Source organism: Carettochelys insculpta, chromosome 6, assembly GCF_033958435.1.
Source record: "Carettochelys insculpta isolate YL-2023 chromosome 6, ASM3395843v1, whole genome shotgun sequence".
In the NCBI taxonomy this organism is placed as follows: Eukaryota; Metazoa; Chordata; order Testudines; family Carettochelyidae; genus Carettochelys; species Carettochelys insculpta.
In genome coordinates, this window is record NC_134142.1 from 105761595 (window position 1) to 105789472 (window position 27878).

The 27878-nt window shown below is 41.5% G+C and overlaps 1 protein-coding gene across 1 annotated transcript; it reads left to right on the forward strand.

Annotated features, from left to right (window-relative positions):
- Positions 1-27878, forward strand: NCR3LG1 (natural killer cell cytotoxicity receptor 3 ligand 1). The gene is made up of 11 exons (XM_074999041.1): positions 1-119; positions 2721-3074; positions 4854-5180; positions 5855-5965; positions 7638-8036; positions 9792-10103; positions 11169-11483; positions 13306-13617; positions 15022-15336; positions 17229-17288; positions 24787-27878. Exons 1-11 carry the CDS (start codon positions 35-37, stop codon positions 25098-25100), a joined length of 2904 nt encoding a protein of 967 aa, XP_074855142.1. The 5' UTR covers positions 1-34; the 3' UTR covers positions 25101-27878.

Sequence of the window (27878 nt, forward strand, 5' to 3'; positions counted from 1 at the left end):
GCTGCGGAGCGACCACGGACCACCACCAGGGGTCATGTTGTGGGCAGGGGGCTATGCGAGGCAGCGCTCCTTGCGGCTGCTGCTGCTGCTGGGTCTCGGCGGCGTGCTCCAGCTGGCAGGTCAGCCGGGAGGGCGATCCTGGGCCGCAGCGGGCGACCCTGCTCCAGGATCGGGCCGAAGTGCGGTGCCCGCGGGCAGAGAGACATGTTGGGGTGGGGGTGAGGACAAGTGGGGGGAGGTTTTGAGGGGCTCCCCCGACCCCGCATCGCACAGCTGGTGGTTGGGTTTAGTGCTGCAACTGGGCCCTGGTGCGCTTCCCTGGCTGGGACCGCCCTCCAGCCTCTGATCAGTCAGTCGGATTGGGCTTCTGCCCAAGGCTGGAGGGTTAGTTACCCTGACTGTTTGCTGTTTAAAGCAGACGTTTAATATATTTAACTTACAAAGGGACCTTTGTCTAAAACGTCCCAACTGGAGACTCTGCCCCTTGGAGACCTGATGTGAGTCAGTGCCAGCCCCCACTCTGGCCAAGAGGTCCTCCTCCTGGTCCCAAAGTAGATAGCGTGGAAGTGCTAAATGGCTGTTTTTCTTCTCTTTTCACCAGCAGGGTTAGAAGCAATTGACCATCTAACATAGCAAACACCAACAAAAATGAAGTAGGGTGGGAAGCTAAAATAGGGAAAAAACAAGTCCCAATTAGACAAGTTAGAGATCTTCAAGTTGGCAAGTATAATCCCAGTCTATAAAAAGGGGAATAAGAATAACCCTGGAGAATTAAAGACCAATCAGTTTAATTTTGGTATCCCAATATTTTGAGGAGTAAGGGCACTTCCAGGCACCTGCGGCTACACTTCGAAGTTGCCACGGGGGGAGTTAGCCTTATGAAGTGTTGCATATTCACTGCAGCACTTCACGAGTAATCTCCCATCGCCCTGATTACCATGCCCCCTTCGAAGTTGTGGGGGCAAGTGTAGACCCAGCCAGAGAGTAGTTAAAGGTTCACAGTCAATCTGGCAAGGTGTATTGAGTGGGATTCCACAGGGATTGGTCCTTGGTAAAGTTCTGTGCAATATCTTTGTAAATGATTTAGATAATGGCATAGAGAGTGGAATGTATCATTGAAGGTTAAGAACAGGTTAGACAAGCAAACACCTGTCTGGATTTTTTTTTTTTTTGTTATACACCCATCCCTCATTTAAAGAGTACTTTACTTACCAGTACTCACTAAAATGAGGGACATGTATACCTACCTATGTTCACTAAATGAGTGAACTTCCCCCGCTTATATGAGCAAGCCATTGGGTCCCTGGCTGGGGAACAGGGAGACCTGCACCCCCCCCCAGCCTTAGAACCCACCTGCAGCCCCAACTTCCTCCAGTCTTAGACTCCCCCCAGCTTCAAACAGCCCCAGCCTTAGACACTCCTCCTCCTGCAGCCTCTTCACTGGAGCTGCTAGGCTGGGTGTCTCCCTGAGCCCTCCTGCTCCCAGCAGGTAACAGTCCTTAAAACCAATTAACTCAAGTGTTAAGCTTTCAGCACCTAAGCATAAGGTAATTGCTATCTCTACTTGCTAGATATCTGCCTGAGGCAGCAGTGTTAAGAAACTGCAAATGGCTTCTTTAACAGCCACATGCAGCTCAGAACTGCCCAGCTGGCAACCCTGAACAAATCTAATGGTGACTCATTTTTGGGTCCTGACCCGTAGGTTGGGAATCCCTGCACTACATACATACACTACATCCTATTTCTAGTGCCAAGCTATTCAAATACATTAGAAAAGTACCTAAACTCAACTGGTTTATGTCAGGTTACAAGCACTTGAAACAAATAGGAGACTTTTGCATGTATTTTAATGGGAATTTAGTGTCGATCTTATGAGTTTTTTGCCTATGAGCAGAAATTTGGGAACCAATTGTGCTCTTATAGCGTGGGATGAGTGTAGTTCTCATTGGCATGGGGGGGAGTGGACTACAAGATCTATTTAGGTCCCTTCCAGTCCCACATTTCTATTATTCTATAAGGTGGAATTGGTAGTATTGTGTCCCTCTTCCCCTCATCCCATTGATGCTGAGAACCCAGCAGCACAGGTTTGCCTTTAGAGAAGATGGATAAGTGATTCCTAGCTGGGGGAGTCTAGTGCTTATGGCATTAGCCTGGGGACTCACTTGGGTTAAAGTTTCTGCTCCACTACAGCCATGTTTCTTGGCTGTGGGCCAGTCCTTCAGCCTGTGTGTACATAATTCCATGCATAAAATGGAAATAATTGCACTTCCCTACCTCACAGAAGTGCTGTTAGGATAAAATATATAAAAGTCTGAGGTGCTCAGCTATTATGGTAACAGGATCCATACATATATATCTGGGACAGGCAGCTAAAATTCACATTTCTCTTTCATCAGGTGCTGCTGTAGTCCTACCACAAAGCTCCAGTATATTTTATGTAATAGGCCACATATGCACTGCTTAAATTCCTCCTGCATTGTAGTTCCTAAGGGCGAGCGCATCAAGTCTGTGTTATTTCTATTATTTCCTTGAAATAAAAGCACAAATGGTTGTCAGTTTAGGGAAGAAAGCTTTCTTGAGATTTTCACTGAGATGGGTTACAGACTATTGTGGGTGAGGAAACAGACTGCTAAAATTTTGAATGATCCTTGAGTCGGTAACTCATTTAAAAGGAACTTTTTGTGATATAATTCTCCAAACATACATTTTCTATTTTGAAGAAACGCTTCAAGTATTGATGAGAAGTGAACCATTGACAGTGTCACTGAATTATAATGTTTCCATACCATGCAACATTTCTGGGTATGTTACGCCAGAATTAGATATCAAGAAGGTGGGCGTTACCTGGTTTCATAAGACTCAGAGTGCAGACAAAGAACAGGAAGTATTCGTATTTCATACTGGACAGCATATTCCCTACAGAAATGGAGCCAGCATGTCTGACAATGACCTGAAAAGAGGAAATGCTGCACTCTCTCTACCACAGATACAGTTTAAGGAAGCAGGAATATATAGGTGCTATGTTATTGTCACCCCTTCTGAGGCTGATGGAACAACTATTTTACAAGTGGTTGGTAAGTGATTATATTGTGGCTTGTATTATGTACTGTATCATGGGGACATGAAGGCAGAATATTCAAATGTAGGAGACCAGCTTAGTTTTACTAGTTATTCATCCCACTGAGCTTCCGTGGAAAGAGTAGGAATTGCAGGATATCAGTGGAATAGCTCAAGAAATTAGGTAAGTTGGCTGTAATAATGGCGGGAGTTTGTCAAGCACAGCGTAGCCTAGGGAACCTACACGGAGACTGGGGGTCTTCGTTAGGCTAAAATCTTTGTGGTAGTTTCTGTATTTCTCCATCTTAGTTTACTTTGAGATGGCACACTCCCTATTCACTATGGCTACGTCTGCACTAGCACATGATGTCGAAGTAGCCTATTTCAGCGTAAGAACATCGAAATAAGCTACTTCGATGCATATCGTCTACGCATCCTCCAGGGCTGGTGCCATCGATGTTCAATGTCGAAGTAACGACGGAGAACATCGAAAGGAGTTGCCCCGGAAGGCAGTGCAGAGTGTCCACACGCACACAAACTCTCCCTGTTGAAATAAGGGGCCAGCAAAGCCCCAAGCTGCTCCCTTAAAGGGCCCCTCCCAGACACACTTGGCCTGCACAGCACAAAATCCACAGAGCCGACAATTCGTTGCAGACCCTGTGCACGCAGCATGGACACCAAACTGTAGCAGCAGCAGCCAGAAGACCTGGGCTAAGGACTGCTGCACGTGGTGACCATAGAGCCCCACAGGGGCTGGACAGAGTGTCTCTCAACCCCTCAGGTGATGGCTGCCATGGAGGACCCTGCTATTTTGACGTAGCAGGACACGGATCATCTACACATGCCCTACTTCACTGTTGAACGTTGAAGTAGGCTGCTGTTCCCATCTTCTGATAGGAATAGCGACTTCAACATCTCACCACCAAACGTCGATTTCAACATCGAAATAGCATGCGTCGCATCTACACGTGCTGTGAGCTATTTCAACATTGTGCCAGCTACTTCGAAGTAGCCGGCTAGTGTAGACGCACCCTATTACTTTCATTATCCAATCTTTAAACTTGCAATGGCATTTTCAAGGTCTAGATGTGATCCGAACCGATGATGCTCTATTAATTCTTTATGTCTAGACTACAGAGATGTTTTGAAAGAAGCTCTTCCAGAAGTTCTCTTCCAAATGAGTGCATTCATACACAAAAAAAGCAGCTCAAAAGAGAGTGATCTGGTCTTTTGAAAGGGAGTGGCCCCACAGCCCCTGCCCCCACTCTCTCTAAAGAACGGGCTAGGGATCAAAAAAGTCAGGCACCCATGAGGACTGCTCTTTCAAAAGAAGGGTTCTACAGAGCATCTTTACACTTTTCTTTCTAAAGCAGATTTCAAAAGAAGGCGCTCTTCCTGAAACCGGAAAGGAAGAGCAGTTTTGAAAGGAGTGCCATGTTCTTTTGATTTAATTTCGAAAGATACTTTATGTGTAGACGCTCCCCGGGATCTTTTGAGAGAGCTCCTTTCTTTTGAAAAAAGTTGCTAGTGTAGACACAGCCTGTATGTTTCCTTTACAAATAGCAGAGAACAAGAATATCACAAAGTCCTAATGAAAATCAGTGCTATTTAGATACCAAGTAGCATTCCCTATTGTGTTCAAGTTTCTGATAAAACATGATTAGATTAGGGGGAAAATATGAAACATTGCATGTATCAAACATTTGGGTAATGGGCATGTTACATCAAAACTAACACTATTAAAGTCTCAGCATAGCTTTCATTATGACCATAATCTACTTTTTTTCCCCATACAGCTCAACCAACTGTTAACTTGACTCCAAAAGAAGTTACAATAGAAAGTGAAAAGGAGAGGACCTTGTCGTGTGAAGTGAATAAGTTCTATCCAAATTCAGTTGGCATTACATGGACAAAGATTTCAAAGAATAGCCAGGACAACAGTGTAGCAGCAGAGGATATCTGCACAGGAGCCTCTGCAGAAAACAAGGATGGCACATTTAATGTCACTACTAAATTGAGGCTACAACCGTCTTTACAAGATAATGGAAATATCTATAGCTGTATTGTGAGTCATGAAACATTTCCTGCCAAGTTATTTCTCAATAGCACTTTGACTGTCACAGGTATCCATCCCCTTTAGAGTCTTCTCTTCCTTCTTTTGATATGTCATATATTCCAGAAAATGGTAGCTAGATCACTTTTAGAGGAGGTTGAATAATGTGACATTTAGTGAAACAGCTAGCCTCCTGATAGGCCAGCTAGAAAAACAGGTGAGAGGAGTGGCAGAACTAAGGAGCCAATGCTGTGAAAAAGAGAGGCTGAGTTTTGTTCCATTGACACATTGGAAATTAGAGCTGTTGCAGGTATGTCTTTTCACTGGCATGTATTTTCAATCTTAGCAACTGATGACAATATTTCTGTGCCTCTTTGAGCTCTCCAAGTTGATCCAGATCTGTCTTTAACTTGTTTTGACCCTGCAATGCATGAGAAAGCATTTTGATTGTCTTTATCCTTGGAAGTATGCAAATATGTCATGTTTTGAGTGGTCATTGCAGTATCCTTAGCGCTCCCTTATTATGGCCTTTAAAAGCTCGGATTCCATATATCCAAAAACACCTTGCATTCCTGCTGTGGTTTCGTAAGCAGTTCAATGGACAGTAATTTTGGCTGTACTCCTCTGTGACAACTGAAGCATTCAAGGAGGAAGCGAAAAAAAGAATTTTCACTAGATAGTCTTTTAAATTAAATATAAGCAAGCATAGACTCATCTAAATTTTCTTGTTTTTTTCATTCACAGCCCCCAAATCAGATTTGAACAGTATAATTGGAGCAGTCATTGGAACAATAATAACCTGTATTATTGTGCTTGGTTTGGGTTCCTGTGTGTACAATAAGCGTTTTAAGAAAAGTAAGTAGTTAGTGTGCTAATGACATCTTAATGGAAGCTTTTAGCTCTTGTGAATCTTAGAATTCTAAACATAACACTACAGGTTGAACCTGTAGTGCCAGATCAGTGAACTCTGCAGGCTCAGAGTGGGGTCTGGCTGGACACCTGGCTGAGGCTGGGAGTGGAGCCAGTCTGGCAGCTAGATGTCCAGTGATGGCTAGGGTCTGGCAGCCAGCACCACCCAGGGCTGGGAATGGAGCCATTCTGGCAGATGGGATCAGATCTGGACTGGTGGCCAGGAGTCCAGTGGCTGGGAGAAGAGTCAGTCCACTGTCTGGGGGAAGGGGGAGGGGGCTGCTAGCAGCATAGCTGGATCGGGAGCATAGCATAGCCAGAGGGCTGGCAGCTGGGTCCAGCGGGGTGGTGGGCAGAATAGACATTCCCTGCTCTGGCAAACTTCCTTGTTCGGGACCGGTCAAGTCCCAAGGGTTCCAGACCAAGCAGGTTCAACCTGTAGTGATAAACCTATAAGAATCAATACATCAAAATGCTCTTCAAACAACCACCAGCTATGAAGGTCAGCCAAATCTCCCCAAAGCTGTGTACTTTTATTTCCCTGGTTATCCAAAACCCTGTTCTCACAAGGGCTATGTCTAAACTGCAGGATTCTGTTGGGAGACCAGAGGTCTCTAAGCAGAAGTCTGCCGCGTCAGGAGCACTCTGTCAACGTCCCTGTCTTCCTTGTTCCATGAGGAAGAAGGGATGTCTAAGCAGAAGGGGTTTTCCAGACATTTGGTCCCACGCGGACTGGCCAAATGGTGGGAAAGCCTCTCCCGACACAGCTGTTACCAAGAGTTACAAGAATGCAGTGCACAATTTGCGTATCTTTTGCCAACAGTTCAGACATCTAGATACAGCCTAAATGCTTTCAATGCCTCTGAAGCCCTTTGGGGAAAAAATAGGAGTCGTTTTGTTTTTGATGAAAACATTTTTAACAGATTGGAACATGACAGCAATCAATCAGGAGAAGCAACAGACTTGGTAGGAAGGGCTCTGCTTTCTTATACTGTCACAAAAGAATTTGCTCTAAAAAGCTGCCTATTATTAGTTTAGTAGCTGAGAGTGTCATTGTGGATTCTTCCACATACAAATACAGTACCACTAGTAACAGGAACTGACTTAAAGTGATAACTTTTAACAATATGAAGAGCTTTGATTTTAGTCCTAACTGTACAGAAAAAATACGGAGACATAAAAAGGAAGATTTACACTTTTTCAGATCACCTTTTCATGAGTAAGGTTCATGTGAAAGACTGAAAATTTGAAGACTGTTATGTGTCTGGCTATGTAACCAACGAGAAGTCCTGTGGCACCTTAAAGACTAACATTTATTGGAGCATAAGCTTTCAGGGGCAAAAATCCACTTCTTCAGAGGCTATGTAGTCAGTTATCTGCCACTGTGGACAGAAAACAACAATTCAAGGATTATAATTAAGGGAACTCAATTATAAATCATATTAAAAACATGCAGCATTGGTAAAGATAATTAGTGTTGATAAGCACTGTGCTCTAAAATATAGAAATACAGAGCAACTTATGCACCAGAGATAGAAAAATTGCAGTTAGGTTTTTAGTTTGTGAAGAACGATGGTGTAGAGGATAATAAAACTAACTTGTGTATTGTTCCTTGCAGTTCCACCAACAGTAATAGCATTCATAGGGAATGCTGAAATGAAGCATTTGGAAGATGCTTTTTTGCATTGCCAGATTTCCGGTTTCCGTCCAAAACCTTTAACTGTATTTTTTTTTCTGAAAAAATATCAAAAACAAAAGGAAGAAATTTACTTTTGGAACAGCGAAAAGGGTGGCTTCAAACAAGATGAGGAAAGTGCCTCTCTCCTGACTACATCAAAGACTTTTCAGTTTCACATATATTTGAATCTACTAGAGAATGGCACTTTCGAAGTTCCGTGCACGATTCAAGTAACCCCAGATGTGCATGAGCTTGACAAGGCAGAACTTACTCTTGAAGTTACACATGAGGCTCTTCAGAAATGTCCTCTTGTTCAAAACATGCAGTTGAATGTCACCGGTAAGCAGAGTGCTTTGCAGTATGCAACAATTGAGAATATCAGAACTGCATATACTGAGTCAGACCAACGCTCCATTCTGTCCAGTATCCTGTCTCCTACAGTGGTCATTACCAGAGCCCCAGGAACAATGTGCAGAACCGGGCAATATTAGAGTGGTCCAGCCCTCCTAGCTTCTAGCAGTCAGAGGTTTAGGGGCACCCAGAGTATGGGGTTTGCAGCTATTCAAAACTTAAATCCAAAGCTAATTTTGAAGTTATTTTTGTTGACATATTCATTGTGTAGGTGGTAATCTGTGTCATACTTTAGAAGTAATATTAGTCTCAGTACAGAATTCTCAGGCATCTTCTCATTCTCCCCAGAATGTGTAAAGTCACAAGATGGTTCCCTAGTTTTCATTTGGAATCCTTGGAAACATGTATACTTGTGAATGACACACTGTTTTAAGTATTCAAAAGATATCACGTAAGTTTTGCATTAGAAAACTAAAAAGCTACACTTGAGCTGTACTTAGTCAAGAAATAAATACAAGTGCTGTGACACTTGCCTTGCAAGCTTACTGGCTTGTGCATCCTGCACCACAGAGGACATGGTCCTTGGCATGTTAAAATTAAAGTGGCTACTTCAATTGTTGTAGATTACCAACTCTCATTTAAAACCAGGGATTACTGTCTATTGGCCCCGTTATCACAGACCTTTTCTGCTGTGTCAACATGGGTGAGTTTAGTTGCTCAAGATTGCATAACATTTCAGTGTTGGCATGGTAGGTGTTACGTGTAGATGGAGAATTATTTTTTTCCTCTGGACATTGACATTACATGCTTGTTTTCAAACTCTTTGTAAATGATCTGTGGTGTCTGGTCCTGAAATTTAGCATGTTGGGTCTAGACTGAGAGGATAACTACATGTGCTTTCTCAAACTTATTGCTTAGAAAAAAAGATGTATTAGCATGTGCAGTTATATATACAATGCATTAACACAACAGCTTTCTGCCTAGAGGGAGCCATATAGAACATCTGCTTTCAGTTCAGTATGTTATACTGATATATGTCCAAAGGTATATTTGTGGGCAGTGGGGTAGATTTTTCCTGAATAAATATCAGAAAACATATCACTTGCAAAGAACATGCAGAAAGTAGAGGGAATCGTGAATTAAACCTTTACTACATTTATTTTATGATTTTGATCTTTTAAGTTCACTTTTAGCTGTATCCTAGGTCAGTATTTTATTTGGCCTACTGTACAATAGTATTTGAGTGAAATATGAAACTTGGGAAAATGCACTTGTCCTTCTAAAGTCTCACTAGCTGCAGGTTTAGGAGGGGCTCTCAGCATAAGAACTCTGTGAAAACATAAGGAGTAATAACTGCTTGTCTCCTGACTCCCAGGTGAGGAAAGGCTAATTTGTGTTCATGAGTTTGCAGCAAACGTTGACAAGAGAGATGTGACATTGTGGTAAATGAAGGAGTTGGTATCAGTTAGAGCACTGGTCTAAAAATTTAATGTGGGGCCTCAAGTTTTATGCAGTAGACGCTCCTGTATGCTGAGTGCTAAGACTTAGGATAGCAGAAAGATGAATGTGAGGGAATAATCTAAACATAGGGCTGCTGCAAGATGCATGGCATCCCTAAATCCCATTGATTTCTATGAGAGCAGATGGTGCTAATTACCTTTCAGGATTGGTCATGTGCTTGATAATCAAATTTTAAAAAAGCTAATTCTTGTACGTGCAAATCTCATTGGTTTTCCTGTTTAGCCATGCCAGTGTTGGATCCAATCCTGTGTTCTACAGATGTGCCACGACCAGATGAGCCTATAACTTTGACATGCAGAATTCATTCTTTCTTCCCTGAAAAAATTAACTTGGTTTGGTGTAAAGATGATGTTCCAGTGCCAGAAAAGCCCTTCATTAGTGACGTGGCAATGGGGCCAGATGGACTTTTCTTCTGTACCACCAGCTTAACATTACTTCTTACAGTTGAGAACATAGGAAAGCGATTCATATGCAAAGCTAAAGTTAAAGACTCACACCAGTACAAAGAATCTTTTTGGACGCTGGAAAATTTGAGTAAGTTAAACGTCAAACTTTTCTTTTAGTAGAATAAAGATTAATGACCATCACCAAAACACAGCCACACACACCCACACAGTGCTTTTAAACAAAAAATTATCAATCTTTGGGTCACTTTCTGCAGTTACTCAGGTATTTACTTGTAGATGGTGAAATACAACCCTCTACAGAGGGCCAGCAGAAGGCCGAGGCATCATCAAAGTCACATTTAGTGGGTTTAAGTGCTTCATAGGCCTAGAATTGCTAGGTCTCTGCATGAGGTGAATTAACACGGAGATTAAAATCCTTTGGTAGACAACACACAGTTTTAATAAGTAGGAGTTTTGGTGTCATCTCAGTGAGCTAACATTAAAATATGGACTTTTACACATGAAAAAAACCCCATACAAATGATGGGGGTTTTTTTAAGTGAAGGTAAGAGCCTGTTCTTGCTCTAGGCCAGATCTTACACTCCTTAGCCAGGCAAAATACCCTTTGAATTGTCTGACTAGATAATGAGTGGGTAAGTGCAGGATTTTATACTTTTACTATCTAAAAAAGAAAATTAAGAACAAATCCAATGTTTTCTTTAAAAATCCTTTGGTTCAAGTTGCCAACATTTCTGATCCCAGCCTGATAACTGAAACTTTGAATGTGCAGGCTTCAGGGAGGTTGTGGATATTTGTAAACTACTCCTCAGAAATATGGTGTTTTACTTTCTGAAGCATTCCTCTGGAAAATCTTCTGTCTGTCTCTTATATAAATAAGACAAGATTTCAAATAATGAAACAGACTACCATAGAAATAACACTTCTGTTTCTGATAGAACAAGGTATTTCTTACGATAGTGTATTTTCTAGGGGCTTTACCTTTCCCCTTCAATTTTATTCCCATTTTCTTCTGTTACTTTTCTCCTTCCTCTTCTGTTGCTCACATGTAGCTGTTAAGATCTTTGCCGTCATTTGGAACAATATTGTGAATTTCTAATGAACAAAAACACAGCAGGAGGTCTGTGTTTTGCTTATGTTTTCTCTCACCCTCCTAATTATTCTCTTTTTGCTTTATGTCTTGTTTTATTTGCAGTATTTACTCCAAAACTCTCTAACATTGTATGTGAGCCCTGTGTCCCAGAGAGTGGGAAAGCTGTCACGCTATCTTGCCAGGTGAGGGACTATTACCCAGCACAGTGTCAGGTGCACTGGAGGAGAGGCTTTGAAGAATTCATTAAGGCTGCAATTAAAAACCAAGACCCTCAGCTGGATGCAGCAACGAATCTGTACCACCAAGCAAGCCAAGTGACATTTACAGCTGAACCTGAGGACCATGCAGTAGAGTTCTTTATTGAAGTCAGCCATTACAACAAAACTATAAGACAGTCCCATGCCCTCATGTTAAAAGGTGACTATTTAATTGTTTGTTCTTTGTGGAAGGCACTCCTGTTCTCCACTTTTGTCTTCTTTATCCTATTTGGGAATGGGACAGCTCTAGAGCAGAAGTGGAAGCTGTTCAGACCAGCATTGAGTCTCCTGGAGATATTTGGTTAGTGACTCAAGTGTGGTGCCTCTTCTCCCCTGGCTATTCCAGCCACAGCACATCTCCTTCCTAACTACAGCTCCAGACGCAGTTGTGGTGTGATAGGGAGTGAGCTTGCAGTGGAAATTCTGTTCTGCCCTCTTTATCACCTCATCTTACTCCACAAGATTCCATTCCCTATTCTTGCCTTTGTATATAGCAGGGAGAACAGAGTATTTTAAGTAAAACAGTTATTTGTCCCAGGGTCAGTAGACAACAGATTTCTCACAAGGAATCCTACTTTAACAAGGCAGCATGTGCAAGATAGAAACACTTAGTGAGAAAAGGTACAGTTTGAGAATTTCAAAAGCACTGAAGATTTGAATACCTCATTGCCGTTCTTGCTTATGGGAACTAGGTGTCCCAAACCCTTCAGCACATTTGACGAACTCAGACTTAAGAGATTCTTAGAAGCTTGAAAAACGTCCGAGTAACAATGAGAAAACAAACTCTCAGTAGTTATGGAACTTTTCTTTCTTCATGTCTTTTTGAAGATACAAAGTATGAACTGACTTACTGGGAGCTCTACCCAAGGAGGAGCTATTTCATAGAAAAGTTCCATAGCTGAACAGTTACTATGACATATGTCAATGGGGGGAGGGGCGGAAATCAGACTTCACAGCTTTTTGTAGGCCAACCTATTGCACACACCTGGGCCTCTTGCATCCCTCCATTCTCTACCACAAGCTCCCTGTATGCCACCCTCCCATCCCCCTCTATATCAGGGACTCTCTGGCACCCTCACACCCTCTCATGTCAGGGTCTGTCCCACCCTTCCAGTCCATATCATTGTTCTCTCTTGTCCTATTATGCCAGGGTTGCTGTGCTCTCCCTCCATTCACCCTCTCCCGTGGTAAGTTCTCCATGTGCTCCATTTTCCTCCTTGCCAGGGTCCCCTATTTCTTCATTCCAGAGGCTTTGAGTCGTTCCCAACCCTAATTCCTCCATGATCTCTACTCTCCCTATGCTAGTGGTTCTGAGTGTCTGTCTATCCCACACCCCCAGTTTTATGTTTGTTTTTTCCCCCTGATTTCTGGGAGATACATTATGCAGGATGTCATCACATTAAACTTTATTGTGAAAATGGACAGAGCTTAGATGGGGGAGGGTGTGAGAGAGAGAGAGAATGGGTACCAATGATTGGTTGTTGGAGTTATAGATAAGTGACTGAAGCCATTGTCTGTGCTAACCAGCTGATACTGTCCATTTTCAAGCATCACCCTTTCCATTTTTCACAAAAGCCAATAACATTCTCTCCACTAATATCTATAACATTCCCTAAAATTTTGGAATTGAGGAGATGCAGCACGTAAGTGATATTGCATTACATTCAGACAAAACCAGAGAAATGTCGTCATACTGATGTAGGCCCACATCTCTTGGCCAATTACACACATATATTTATGGGGGATGAAAGGTTATTTGTGTAATATGTTTAAACTACTAGAAGCAGTGTCACTTTCTTAGCCCTGGCCCTTTAGTTACTTTCTCTGTATCAGACACATTAGCCATCAGCTTCATGATTCGTCTTAATTATCCTCACACTTCTCTACATACATTTAACATTAATACAAACAATAGTAGTACACCCTTACACATGAATTTTGTTTATGTGGATAATATATTTCTCTTTTCTTTTAAAAAACAGGTTTTCCAAGAGTTACAGATATTATTCTTAGTCCAAATGATGCAGAGTATGGAAAACCCCTCTCCCTTACCTGCAAAATTATGGACTTCTATCCCAACGATATTCAAATCCGTTGGTATCGGGAAGAGAGTGAAATCAAGAATGATTCTGCAGGTCAAGAACCAAAGAAGGATTCAAATGGCCTTTTCTATACATCTTCTGCTCTTCAGTTAAAACCTTCTGTTCTAGATTATGGCAAAAAGATTAGTTTAATGGTGATGCACAAGACTCTGACAAAGCAGATTACAAAAAGTGTGTACCTAAAACTCCCAGGTATGTACAAGAAGTCTGCGAGTCTGTGATAGAGTGATGTTTGCTAGAGCTTGTAGAAAAAAGTACTTTAATTTTTACAAAGGGCCAGATCCACCAAGTATGTTACAGGAGGTTGTAAATTATACCTTTTAGCAACAACATTATTCATCTGGTGACTGCTTGTCCTGTTTGTATTTTGCCAGGGACAATTTAGGCCCCAGTCATACTTGGATGGGCGTCCTACAGATGTCTTTTTGAAAAGACATAGGACTAGAGGTTCAAAGGTGTGCCTAAAGATGTAGATAGGAACCTAGTAAGAGTTACAAAAAGCACCTATATGATATCACTGTCTGATTACAGTTGCTTTTTAGAGGGAGGTGGGAACTTACCCCCATCAGACACATCCATCAATCTAACTAACTTCAATGCCTTTTAAGCACTGAAGACCTTTGTTAGTCTGTCCCCTTGACAATATCCAGTTGTTGGCTACTTTTGGTGTAGTGGCAGTCCATAACATGCCCCCTTTAAACCACCCTCCCCTTTTTGCCCTCTGCAACACTTGTGCATTGGTTCACACTGGTGTAAAATTGTGTTAAATCCAAGGTTTGTCTTTTGCTGTACGTTGAATATTCTACATTTCAGAAGGTTCTGAGATTCCCTCCCTCCATCCTGCCCAAAAAAATGTATTTAAAAAGAGGGGTGTCTTTTTATTTTTACGTTTCTCCTAACATTTATCTTGTTGTAAATGGGTGTAATCACCTTGCAGTTAGACATCCACTGCTGGTCGGTATAAGTTAACTCTGGCTCTGAAGGGTTGGATTGTGGGGCTGTAAATCTTCAGTGTAGATGTTAGGAATGCTGGGGTGAGGTTGGGGTTGGGGGTGTCCCAGAGCCCAGGTTCAACCCGAGTCTGAAGATCTCTCCTGCACTTTTACAGTCCCACAGCTTGGGCCCCACAAGCCTGAGTCGGCGGACATGGGCCAGCTGCAAGTGTCTAACTGCAAGGTAGACCTACCCTTATAGACTGTCTCCCACTTCAGAGGGGAGAGGGACGTGTATTTTGGAGGGTGTGCCTAACACATGCATTCAGTCACAGTCCTCATCATTCTGATGAAGTGCTTAGCAGCTCTTGCCACTCTTAAGCCTTACTCATGCTACTGGAGAAATGATTTAGTGGCAGAACTCATTCTTGCAGGATTAGATTCCCTGGCTTTCTCTGTTCTGCTTAGCACTTTTAACCAGTGCTTATATGGCAGACTACTGTGAGCATGCCTTGCACAGGATCATGCCCAGGTGCCATGTGCCTTTAAAAAGAATATTTTCTATTTTGCTGGTTAATTTTCTTTTCTTGATAATCTCTTCAAAAGCGTCCAGGAGGATTTTAGTGTATTGTGTTTCTAATGGAAAATTATTTCTCCTTTTTAGCAAAATCTCCTGCCGTTTCTGAGATTAGAGCAATACCCGCCTCACCCAAGGTCAATCAGAGTGTCTGTCTTGAAGTTTCCATATCAGATTTTGCACCCAAAAATATAAAAGTTACATGGTATAAAGAGTGGTCAGAATTACCCGCAGATAACTGCCCCACAGATGTTCAAATTGGAAAAAATGGTTTATGTTTCTCTACTGTGAGAATACAATTTATTACTACCACATCTGATAATGGAAAAATGTTCAGGTGTGAGGTTATTCACCCAGCAACAAACTCCCACACAGAGAAATGGTTTATATTGAAACTTGGAGGTAAGTTGGATTTTTAATGAAGGGCTTATAATGGGGGGCATTCACCTCTTGAGTACCTGCTAGCAGCTGAGCATGGAACTGCAGTCTTTCTCTCATCCCAGTGCTTCCTGGGAGCTCTTATCTTATCTTGGTGGGTCTTTCTTTATTGGATCCTTTGGGTGTGACACAGAATCCAGATGAACTACTTGCTGGGTAGTAAAGAATCCAATAAATGAACAAGCCTAGCAGAGGCTAGAGGACGTTTAGCCCTTGCTTTGAGGCTTTAGCTTTGGCCCTCAAATAAGACCAGTGCTTGGGATTTATGCCACTACCGTGGCAGGGGAAATCCAGTCCTGCGTGCGTATAGTTCAGGTTCCAGTCTGGAGACACTATAAAGAACAGCTACACACTGTTTGATTTTAGTTTGCTGCGGTTTCTTTCTCGGGTCTCTTCTTACTTGACCCCCTGTAGTGTCACCATTCTCTCAGGGCTAAGGTTTCTAAGTTCCCCTCTTTCTGCAAAGTTCAAACCCAGTTTAAGTAACAGCAGCACAAAATAAACTCTGGTTCTCCCTCAAACTCCTGTAATCGGAGCAGAGAACGCCTCTCCTTGGCTCACAGCTAGCAACTAGCCTCTTAAGCTCTAGAGGTGTTTTTAATCTGAGCCTGCTGGGCTCTTATCTGCTTCCATGAAGCCTTTCTAGGCAGGCTTGGAGCACCCACCTTCACTATTCTGAACTGTTTCACTTTGCTGCGTCCTGGGATGGAACAAAACAGCAGTCACGTAGCACTTTAAAGACTAACAAAATTATTTATTGGGTTATGAGCTTTTGTGGGACAGACCCCCTTCTTCAGCTGGGAAATTCTATAGATCTGAAGAGGTGGGTCTGTTCGACGAAAGCTCATAACCTAATAAATCATTTTTAGTCTTTAATGTGTTACATGACTGCTGTTTTGTTTTGTTAGAATACAGACTAACATGGTTACCCCTCTGTTGCTATTCAACATCCTGGGATGGAGTATAGCAAAGCAGTGTGGCCTCCTTGGGGGGCCACAAAGGCCAGGTGGATTCCATCACAGAGTCAGTTTGAGATTTTGGAGGAAGGTGCTACCCAAATACATCAATTTAAGTGGAACTGGCTAATGAAGGAAGGAGCAGATTTTGAAAATATTTAAGCAGGTAAATTATCCATCTTTAGCACCTAAATATTTTAAAAATCTGCCACCAGAATTCTACTCAGTATGAGTAAAGAAATCAGGATCTGATCTTAAATAAGTGTTGGTCTCTGTATAAGTATCAATGTACAGTTCACTGCCGGGGAGACTCATTTCTGTACCTTAGTCCAGCTTTCCCTCCCCATGTCATCCACTGAATCAACTTTATCACTTCTTCAGCGTTACAGGGAAAATGGCGTGTTATATTATCATTAGAATGGAGACAGAACCTTTGAAGATACTCATGCTTAATATTTAGCTCGTTTAAATGATCAGGGAAAAATAAGTGAAATGAGTTTGTCTATGGGCTGGATCCAGAGCCTGCTGAAATCACAGAAAATGATTGTTGCGTTTAAAAGAGTTTGGAGCAGTAGAGCCCTCTGCAGACACAATTTATATCCACATCTGCAAAAATGAGTAGTGAATATCTGCATCCACATCTGCAGATGCAGACAGCCCTGGGTACAAAGCAGATATCTGTGGATTTGCAGGGCTTAATGGATCCAGCTTTCTCACAGTGAATGTTAAAATAGATGTATTAAATAACAGGGAATTAGAACGTATTTTTAAGCATGCCATGGAATAGTAAAAAATTTCATAATGGGTTTATAATTATGTTTTCCTATTGATACAGTAACTACTGTGCTGATAAATGTATGCTTATTATAGGTAACATGCTATTTCTTCCCTGCTTTACAGATTCTTCTACAAACACTGGAGATACATCCACTCTGACTATAAATCAGAACCATCCATTGAGTGAGTTTGATATCAAACTAAGATAAATTTCAGACCTTCCTTCTCATAACAATTGGCCAATTCATCACCTTATATTCCTCAGGCATGGGTGATGGAAAGTCTAGCGGGAGCTGTGAGAAGGCTGCAGTGTTGCCTGTTTATCCTCCTGCTCCCACTTCTCCTGTGGGATCAGGGATGTGTGCATTGGGGCAGGCGGGATGTTCAACCTTGCATAGAAAGGACCAACACAAAGAATATTAACTTGCATAGAGAACTTTCAGCTGTGGAACTCCCTTGAGGATGGCTGAGGAGGATTCAGGAGTTCATGTTAGGCTGGGCAGTTGGAGAAGCCCATAGAAGGAATGTGAACACACAGGGCTTCCACATGGGTGGTTCTGGCCTCCAGCATGTTCACAAGAGCCATGAGATTTAGTGATAGAAACGCCTTTGTGTTCCACACAGGGACATAGCAAACCCACCACTGCGCACCTCCAGCTGGAGGAATAATCTGCTTTAAGATCCACAAAGTGGAATTTACTTAGGAATGATTTGAACTTATGCCACTTTGTCTGAACTAATTTTGATGGAGTTCAGTCACCACAGGAGTGCGTCCTCATGTCCAGGAGTGGCATAACGACTATTTCCCAATATGGTATCCCAGAAGTGGTCACTCTTGGTCTGGTCTCTCTTCCTGTAGCTTGGCCCTCTGACTACATTACTACTACTTCAGGAGTAATAGAAAGCTTTGAAGGGGGCATGTAAATGAGCCCATGTCGCGAATAGCAATGAGGTGCTGTGCTGCATATGCACTTTGGGAGTAAGGGAACTTCGAAGTAGTGTGGATACTTCAAAGTGCCTGCAGCTAGACTGCTTCCTGCCGCGCTTTGAAATGAGCAGCTTTGAAGTTCATGCAGTGGGCATTATGCTAATGAGGTGCTGCAGATGCAGAGCAGCACCTCATTGCTATTCTGCGATCAGGCTCATTTACATGCCCTCTTTGAAGGAGGGGGCTAGTGTAGACAAGCCCATAGAATAGTTCAGTGTCCTCACAGGAAGGTCTTTGGCTGTAACTCTAAGCCCTTGGTCTTTGCACCTTTTTCTTAAGGCTTTCCGGTGTCTGTTTCACTGTCTCTTGGTTCATACCACCTGGGCCCTCACACTACACTGGGTTCCAGCCAAGATACGCTATAATCAGCATTCAAGTCCTGTTAGTCCCATTCCTTGCAGGTGCTTCTTTGGGCTCCTTCCTATCCAGCCTCTTTCCAGCCATCTCCCCAACATCCTCTCCAAGTTGAGCCTTCTCTCTTGGAAACCCTGAGGACCTGCTCCAACCGAGGGGCTAGCACCTCCCTAGCAGTTTGTCAGTCTTTTCTGCTCTTTAGCAATTAGGATCTCAGGGCTGCTACTTTTTCCCTGGCCTTCCTTCTTACCATTGCTATGTTCCCAAAGGGTGGCTGCAGACTCTCTTACCTGGCAGTGCCCCTTCCTTGTCATAAGAACGGCCATACTGGGTCAGACCAAAAGTCCATCCAGCCCAGTATCCTGTCTGCCAACAGTGGCCAATACCAGGTGCTCCAGAGAGAGTGGAATGAAGAGTATTGATTGAGCACTCTCTCTCCTGCCATCCATCTCCAGCTTCTGACCAACAGAGGGTATGGACACCATTCCTTACCCATCCTTGCTAATAGCCATTTATGTACCTAACCTCCATGAATTTATCTAGCTCTTTTTTTAAACCCTGTTATAGTCCTAGCCTTCTCTAGCACGGAGGTCCACAGGTTGGCTGTGCACTGAGTGAAGAAGAACCTCCTTTTATTTGTTTTAAACCTTTTGCCCAGTAATTTCATTTGGTGTCCTCTAGTTCTTACATTATGAGAATAAGTAAATGATTTTGCCTTGCTCACTTTCTTCACACCACCCATAATTTTATATGCCTCTATCATATCCCCCCTTAGTCTCCTCTTTTCTAAGCTGAAGAGTCCTAGTCTCTTTAATGTCTCTTCATATGGGACCTATTTCAAACCCCTAATCATTTTAGTTGCCCTTTTTTGAACCTTTTCTAATGCCAGTGTATCTTTTTTGAGATGAGGAGACCACATCTTTACACAGTATTCAAGATGTGGGCGTACCATGGTTTTCTATGAGAGCAATAAGATATTCTCCATCTTATCCTCTATTCCTTTTTTAATGGCTCCTAACATCCTGTTTGCTTTTTTGACTGCCTGTGCACGTTTTCAGAGAACTATCCACAGTGACTCTAAGATCTCTTTTCTGACAAGTTATAAACTAAATTAGCCCCCATCATACTGTATATATCGTTGGGGTTTATTTTTTCTAATGTGCATTACTTTACATTTATCCCCATGAAATTTCATTTGCCATTTTGTCGCCCAATCACTCAGTATTGAGAAATTCTTTTGACGTTCTTCACAGTCTGCTTTGATCTTACCTATCTTGAGCAGTTTAGTGTCATCTGCAAACTTTGCCACTTCACAGTTTACCCTTTTCGCCAAATCATTTATGAATAAGTTGAATAGGATTGTTCCTGGGACTGACCCTTGGGGAACACCCCTAGTTCTTGTCTTTGTTTTTTGGTTTAGCAACCTCATCATAGAAACGTATGACAGCCGTTTTCTTTGTTAGTTTTTACACACGTTTTTTCCCCCATATTCAGTCACTCAGTCTAGTTTCCTTTAGAAAATGTAACCAGGTTGGGTTTCCCCTCCCCCACCCCTGTTCTATTTCCCTGACTTCTCATTACCCTCTAGGAAAAACTCTTCAATTCCAAGGAGACTCAATTGTTCATAAAGGAACTATTTTCCCTATAGAATATTGTCCACGATACCATAGACCATGATCAACAGTTTCTGGGTTTCAAACAAATTACATAGCCCATCTTTACGTCTCCTAAATAAGTTTACCTTATTATTTAAGAGACAGTGACCTGCTAACATTCTAAAATTGACTATTTCACTTTTTCTTTCATGACTTTGGAATATGGCATTATCCAGTGCTTTTATTTATTTATTTAATTTATTGGTAGTTTAAAAAAAAAAAAGGAGCCAGTACTCAGCTGGCTCCACCTCTCCGTCTCTCCCAACCCCCAGCCAATCCCACGGCCGGGGCTCAGTACCGGCACAAAAAAACAAACAAACACCACTGGTATTTGATTTGAGTGTACATGACAGAACCTATGCCCATAGTTCCTTCCATGCCTTTTCAGGCTCCTTCGTGCCCACAGTTTTAAATTTCTGTTCATATAAAGGTATCTAAATATCCCTCTCCTCATTTTTCAGAGCCTGTTTTGTTGTTTTGTCAACCCTCTCATTTCCGAGCATTCCCATATGCACCACAATCTACACGGATACTTGGGCATTGTTTTTGTAATTAGGATCATTATTTCACTTACATAATTTCTGCTTTCCCAAGTCCCTCTTCTGATTCTCATATTGACTGGCAAGGAATCAGATAAAATTACAGCTGCAGCTGTTCATATATCTCATATCCAGTCTGGCACCAGCTTTATCACCACTGGTTCAACCATTGGAATAGTCACATAATTTGATAGCCTTTTAGATTTCTGGGTTTGAAGACTGAGAAGAGTTGTTTTTGAGGCTGAACCAAAAGCTTGGGCTCTGTTATCTAAATTGGATTTGTTAGTGCTATATATCCCATCATCAGTACCTTCCTATCTGCACCCCATTGTTTCTATTACTCTTTAAAGTAAGTGTGTTGTACTTTTATTAAGTATGTGACCTCTTCAAATAAATATCTATCAAACACTTCTAGGAACATAAATTTTTGGACTATCTGCATTTTTCATCATAAAGAAATAAGTCCAAATTCATTTGCAAATTTGACACCATCAATCAAGGTTTGAACAGACTGGGAATGGCTGGCCAACTGCAAAAGCAGTTTCTCATCTGCTGGTGTTCACATCTCCGCATCAGCTGCTGGAAGAGGGCCATATCCTCCCCTGACTGAACTGACCTCATCTACTCTGGCCTTCCTCTTGATCAGTACTCCCTTCTTTTCATGAGCCTGTTTATTTAGACCCGCCTCTGGCTCTCCCCTATGTGCATCTGATGAAGTGGGATTTTCCCCATGAAAGCTTATGCTCCAAAAAAATCTGTCTATAAGATGGCACAAGACTTCTTATTGTTTCTGTGGCTACAGACTAACACAGCTACCTCTCTGATACTAAGTCCAATTTAAATCCCTGGTATGTTTCCCTACTTGGAAATTCTCTGGGGTGCTTCCCTTTTGTCTTTTTAATTGTTATTGAAGTCTTTTTTGCGTAGGCCATATAGCAGAGTCATCTACAAGAAGAGGAATACTTATTCCTCTGTGCATACTTCCTGGAAAGTCATTTATCATAATGGAAAACAAGGATTGATAATAGACCCTTATGCTTACAGATGGAGCTCCATGAGGTTCTGGATTCCTTCAGGTGTCCAAGCATAAAACTGTTCCCATAGTTTTGTCACTTAAGAGGTCCCTTATCCTCCAAAAAAATTCTCACTTTTATTCCAGTTTTGACTAATTTATATTGGAGGCCTTCCCTCTTTAGCAGGTCACATGCTTGTTCAGTATCCCTGAAGAGAGTTATCATAAAGGTTTTAGTCCTTATGCTCTTTGCACTTCTGTTTCTAGTCTCACTGTATGTTCAATGGTACATCTTCCTTTTCTGAAACCACTTTGTACCTCATTTACATACATTTTTCCTTCAGGTGTCCTAGTTTCACATGTTTCATTTTGTCCATGACTTTCCCAATTTATAATGTGAGGGCAATAGACCTATAAGCATCAGATCTTGTATGTAACTTGCCTGATTTTGTAATTAGTCTCACTGGCGATTGTTTCCATTCTATTGGTAGCAGTTCCTATGTCATTATATAAGCACAACAGAATTTTTAGACTCCTTTCTGACAAGTGTTCAAGCACTTCATTACTTATCTTTAGCTGTAGCTGTATTTTTCCTTTTTGTAATGGTTGTAGTGAAGTTTTTATTTTAACACAACATCTGTGTAGAACAAAAAGTCCTATGGCACCTTATAGACTAACAGATATTTTGGAGAATAAGCTTCCGTGGGCAAAGACCTGCTTCATCAGATGCATCTGTGTAGTTTCTCCAGCCATTCAGTAATTCACAGGCATCCTCAGTAACCCCCCTTTTCAGAAAGCTCATTGTTTTAATTCCTATCATACTATCCTTTTGGACTCTTCTGTTAAAATGCCTGTCTTTCCTACATTGGAAACCTCACTTTCATTCACTTTTTCAATTTGCTTATGTATTTTTGAAGGCTTTGTTCAGTTTTCCCACAGAATTTTCCCCATCTTTCTGTCTTTTTTGAAAATTACTTGTGCCACTGCCTTACATGGTTTATAATTAATTCAATGTTTGCTGTTCATTCTGATTTGCAATCCTTATTCCACCAAAGAACCAGCTTTCTAAGGCGGAAGCAATTTGATGTTTTGTAGTTGTCCCGATCTGCTGTTGCCATGATTTCAGTTATTACTTTATCAAATTCTTCTTGGTTACCACTTGTACTGTTACAGCATAAATTTGCATCACATTTATTCTTGAAAAAGCCACAGTCAGCTTTTTGACAATTCCAGCTAAGAACGCCTTTTCTATTTTTGACATTTCCTTGCTATTTATTCGGTAAGTGTAGGGAAGTGAACGTATCCTGTTTCATCTTCTTTATGAACTTTCCAGCAGCATCTACTAGCTATTATTTGTTGCTGTTCCCAGATCCAAAATAGGAAAGAAGTCATCCACTGAAATAATCTAGGTTGTGCTCCTGTATTCAGTGTTAACAGATTTTATGTATCAAAACAACTTGTTCTAAGCACTTATGATTTAGCTCATTTTTCTCATTTGTCCATAGCCTAAGTCAAAATGAGGTATCTCTACACTACAAAGTAAAGTTGAATTTATTAAATAGACTTTATCACTAGATTTTTATAGACAATGTTGTGTCCACATATGCCCAGAATGTTGGCATAGTGTGTCTCCATTACCATTGCTAAGTTCCTCTGTGTCAACAGTGCATTGTGGGTACCTATCCTACATTTCTTGCACTCCTGTTGCATTCTGGTTTTCTGTGCCAGTGTGTTATGGGGAAAAAGATGCTCTGCAAGTGGTTATGAAAGTCTGCAAATTATGAATGGATTTTGACATTGATTTTTCTAGTTCTAAAATAAGAATTTTATATGGGTTATAAACATTATAAATCCCTATAAATATTTTTGTTCTGAATGAGACTCTAAATAGTAGTATATTCAAAACTTAGATTCTGTACACTCATTTGGCCACAGTTAAATCCCTCTTTTGTAAATATATGGAAGTAAACCTCCTGATGAGGTTCTGGCTGTATTTCTCCCAACATCTACTGATTCTTGCACACCCCATCCATAGCCCCACAAATTCACAAGACCTCTCTGTCAGCTTTCTCCTGGCTATGGCCAAGATGGCCATTTATAAGACCAAGAAGAGGAGGCTGACTGAGGAGCGACAGTAGGCCCCACAATTGCTGTCTCCCCCACCAATCTGTTCACGCATCCAGTCACAGTTCCCATGGGCAGTGTCCACAGGCCCCTCGACATCTGCAGGGACTGGTGGGCGCTGTCCCCCTCTCCCCCTACTGTTTGTGGACCCCCATCAGAGCCAATTCTACTTTCTATGATCATTTTTATTTATCTTTTATTTTTTTCATGGACCTCCTCCAGTACCCAGGTTGGGAACCACTGGTATAGAGCCATAGGTGGTTGGTTTTCTCCCTCCTACTAAGTAACTGAAGTTAATGGGAGAGTTTCTCCTGCTGACCTCCCACTGTGTAGATGGCGACAGAAATTGATTTTAGATAAGTCCACTCCAGCTACACAATTCTTATAGGTGAATCTAAAATTGACTTTAACTCGGAGTGTAGACCTGACTTTTTTTCCCCTGATCTGAGACCATTCCTAATCCCTTGTTACTTCTTCATGGGCCAGGGCAGCTTCCCCCACACTCCTCGTCAGTTTCAGGGTTCAGCCTCCTGTCAGAGGTCAGCTGCACCCCTCCACCCAACTTGCTCTTACAACCCAGCCTCACCAGTTTCAGCCAGACACCAGCATGCACTCCCAGCCCCACCCAATCCATCCTAACCCTAGCCCGCTCTATCCCACCTGTAGCCTACAGCCAGCCAGTCCCCTTTTTGCTACAAATGGCATCTTTGTATACTAATCGGTCTGCTCCTGCCCAGCTGGGCTTCATGATCAGTTAAGCCTGGGTCTACCTCTGGGTGCAGCCAGCTAACATAATTGACCTCTTGGACCCACATTAACTCATTCAGGCCCTGTGAGGTTCACACGCCATCATGTTAATGTAACAATAATAGATATCGGTGACATGTAAATGAAAATACATAACTATCAGCAGAGTATGTCCTAATCAGTGAATGCACCTGATGAATGAAATGGCCTGGTGTTGAGGCCTTTATTTTTAATCTTTTCTGTCATTTGTGTCTATCTTTAGGCCCTCGGCCCATCAGTCAAGAGGTTCATTCCCTGAAGATAGAGTGCACTACAAGCAACCCAAAGGTTGGTGAGGATGTGACACTTCGCTGTTTTGTACATGGAAGGACTGCAGACAGTACCTACATTTCCTGGTTCAAAGGAAAATACCTTATTGAAGATGGAATGGAGAACACAGACTGCGAGGATGGATCTGGTTTTATTACTTCTGTAACTTTTAAACCTGAAGAACAGGATAAAGAATGCAAGATCAGATGTGAGGTTTCTACCTATGATGAATCTTTTGAGGATTCATACATTTTAAAACTGGCATGATCTCCCTTCAGTGTAGAATGTAGCCATCAAACAGAAACTCTGTTTCAGTGTTTCATAGGTTAAATGAAGTTACCCTATTTAAAAAAAAAAAGTCCCTTCTTTCCAGAATTAAAACATTTATTAGTGTATACAAATACACTGTTCATGAAAACCAGGGCTTAAGAAAATATAGATTTAAGGTCCAAGCACTCCCAGATGATTGAAGTTGCCTGAACCATTTTTCTCCATCTTAAGTATTTTTCACTTTCATTTCTCAGAGATTTATATGCAGTACTTTTAAAAAAAAAAAAAAAAAAAAAAAGGCAGTACTGAGCTGGCTCCCAGCCTTCCACCCCCAGCCAATTCCATGGCTGGGGCTGCCAAGGTGCTGGTATTAAGTACCAGCACACAAAAAAAGAAGGTACTTATATGAGAACAAAGGAAAATGATGTTAACACTAACTGATTGAATCCTTAATTAAAATGCATTTTCACAAAAACATGGAAAAATTATTAAATTTTTAAAGTTGTAGTATTCTGGAAGGTTTTCATTGTAGCAAAGGGGAAGTATAGTCTGGGAGTGAATCTGAAGGAAATCTTCTCAGTGTAACTGAATGACAATTATTTTCATGTTCATTCCTGCTTATTTTCACTGTATCCTTTAAATTAACCAGAAAGATGCATGTAACCCATCTACAAATTCTTAAAAACATTGTTTTATAAATTTGTCTTAAAAAGGCATTGATACTATATCTGGAGAAGTTAACGAACTCTGGTACCACATTTATAACTTGAATTTTAGTGGTGGTGACCACACATGGCTCATTGATTTCTGTCTTGAACTGAACAGGTAAGCAAGAATAGAAATCAGTTTTTTTTGTTTTTTTTGTTTTTTTTTAAATATTTTGTATGTTCAGAATCACTAATTACTTCAGTGGACACTGCAAGGGGTTAACCTATTATTGTTCTTAAATATAAGAAACCTTTCAGAAGACTGCTTGAAGTACAGTCTTCTTTGCTAGAATGTTAAAGGAAAACTAAGCCTGATGGATGTCACACAATCTTTCTGGATCTGCTTTTAAACCACCATTATTTACATTGCTATATTGTAATCTGAAGCAGAATGATGGTGCTTTGAAGTCTGTAGAACACCATACCATATTATTTCCACCAGAATATTTTGGATTTTAAAGAAGCTAATTAAAATATTTACCCCTAGGTTACAGGGCTATAAAGTGAAGCTGAATAATTTTAGCTTGCATGTACTGTTTAAAAAGTTGGTGTACCTATCAAGAACCATGTATGCAAAGCAAACTAAAATAGGAAATATATTAAATTTTTAAAAAATGTTTTTTCCACTCTAATGATCCCTTAAAATGGAACAGACCCAAAATCACAAGAGAACTATATTAAGAGCACTAACGGTTGTCTGAATGTAAAAGTTTTGTATAACATGCCTCACTCAAGTTTAAAAAAAAAAAAAGACCTTTACACCAATGCAGAGCTACTCAGGCTGGGCGTCTGTGTAATTTAAATCAATTGATATCCAGAGAACTCTCAGTAGAAAAGTTGTGTGTGGACACACCACAATTCTCTCCAGTACAAGGACAGTTCAAACAGAGCAATGTTTGCATGTAGACGGAAACTCAGTTTACCGATACAGATGGCCCAGACAAGACTTTGTTTCCTCCTTTTGACATCATGCCATTGGAAAGGTTATGCTTTACTGAATATGATTATCCCTTTTCTCTGCATGTATCATTTTTGTACTTGAAGTGAGGAATCTGTGTATCTCTATCTCCTATTTGCTGCTTTGGGTCACTCCCACGACTCACCCTTAGGATCATAAAATCCTAGGGCTGGAAGAGACCTAAGGAGGTCATTGAGTCCAAACACCTACCCAAAGCAGGATCAATGTTAACTAAATCATCCCAGACAGGACTATGTCAAGGTAGGACTTTAGGGATGGAGATTCCACCACCTCTCTAGGTAACACATTCCAGGGCTTTACCCCTCTCCTCATTAAATAGTTCTTCCTGATATCTAGCCTAGACCTCCCCCACTATAACTTTAGACCATTGCTCCTTTTTCTGCCATCCATCATTACTGAGAACAGCCTCTCTCCATTCTCTTAAAAGCCCTCCTCAAGGAAGTTGAAGACTGCTGTTAAATCGCTGCTCACCCTTCTGCAAACTAAATAAGTCCCAACTCCCTTAGCCTCCTTTCATTTTGTTTGCCATCCACCAGACCCTCTCAAATGCATCCACATCCTTTCTATACTGGGAAGCCCAGAACTGGATGCTATACCCCAGATATTCCCCCTTTAGGGACAACAGTGGAAAAGCCAGCCAAGGCAAATGACCCATCAGCTAGTAAAATGCACTGTTCTCTACTGCTACTGACTCATAGCTGACAGAGTCAGGTGACCTGTTCACCTGACACTAACGAACTCCTTGGTCTGTTCCTCAGGAGGGTTGGGGGAATTAAACAAAGGTTTCATTCCTTGTTGAAATTCTAGTTAAGGCAGGGAAGGAAAACATTGATTATCTTCAGTGTGCCTTACCTCTGCCTCCCCTCCTCAAAGACATACTTGAAAACATTGGGGAACGAAGGGATTGTAATTGAAAGGGGTGTGACTGGAAAACTGCTGTACTCAGGTCAAGGAACACATGGCCTGTGGGGGGACTCCATCTAAACAGCATGTAGGGTGAGAAGCTATTTGTAACCTGTTTTAAATTAATTTATCTTAGATTACATGCTTTGTATTGTTTCCTACCTTTCTGAACACTTAAAATACACC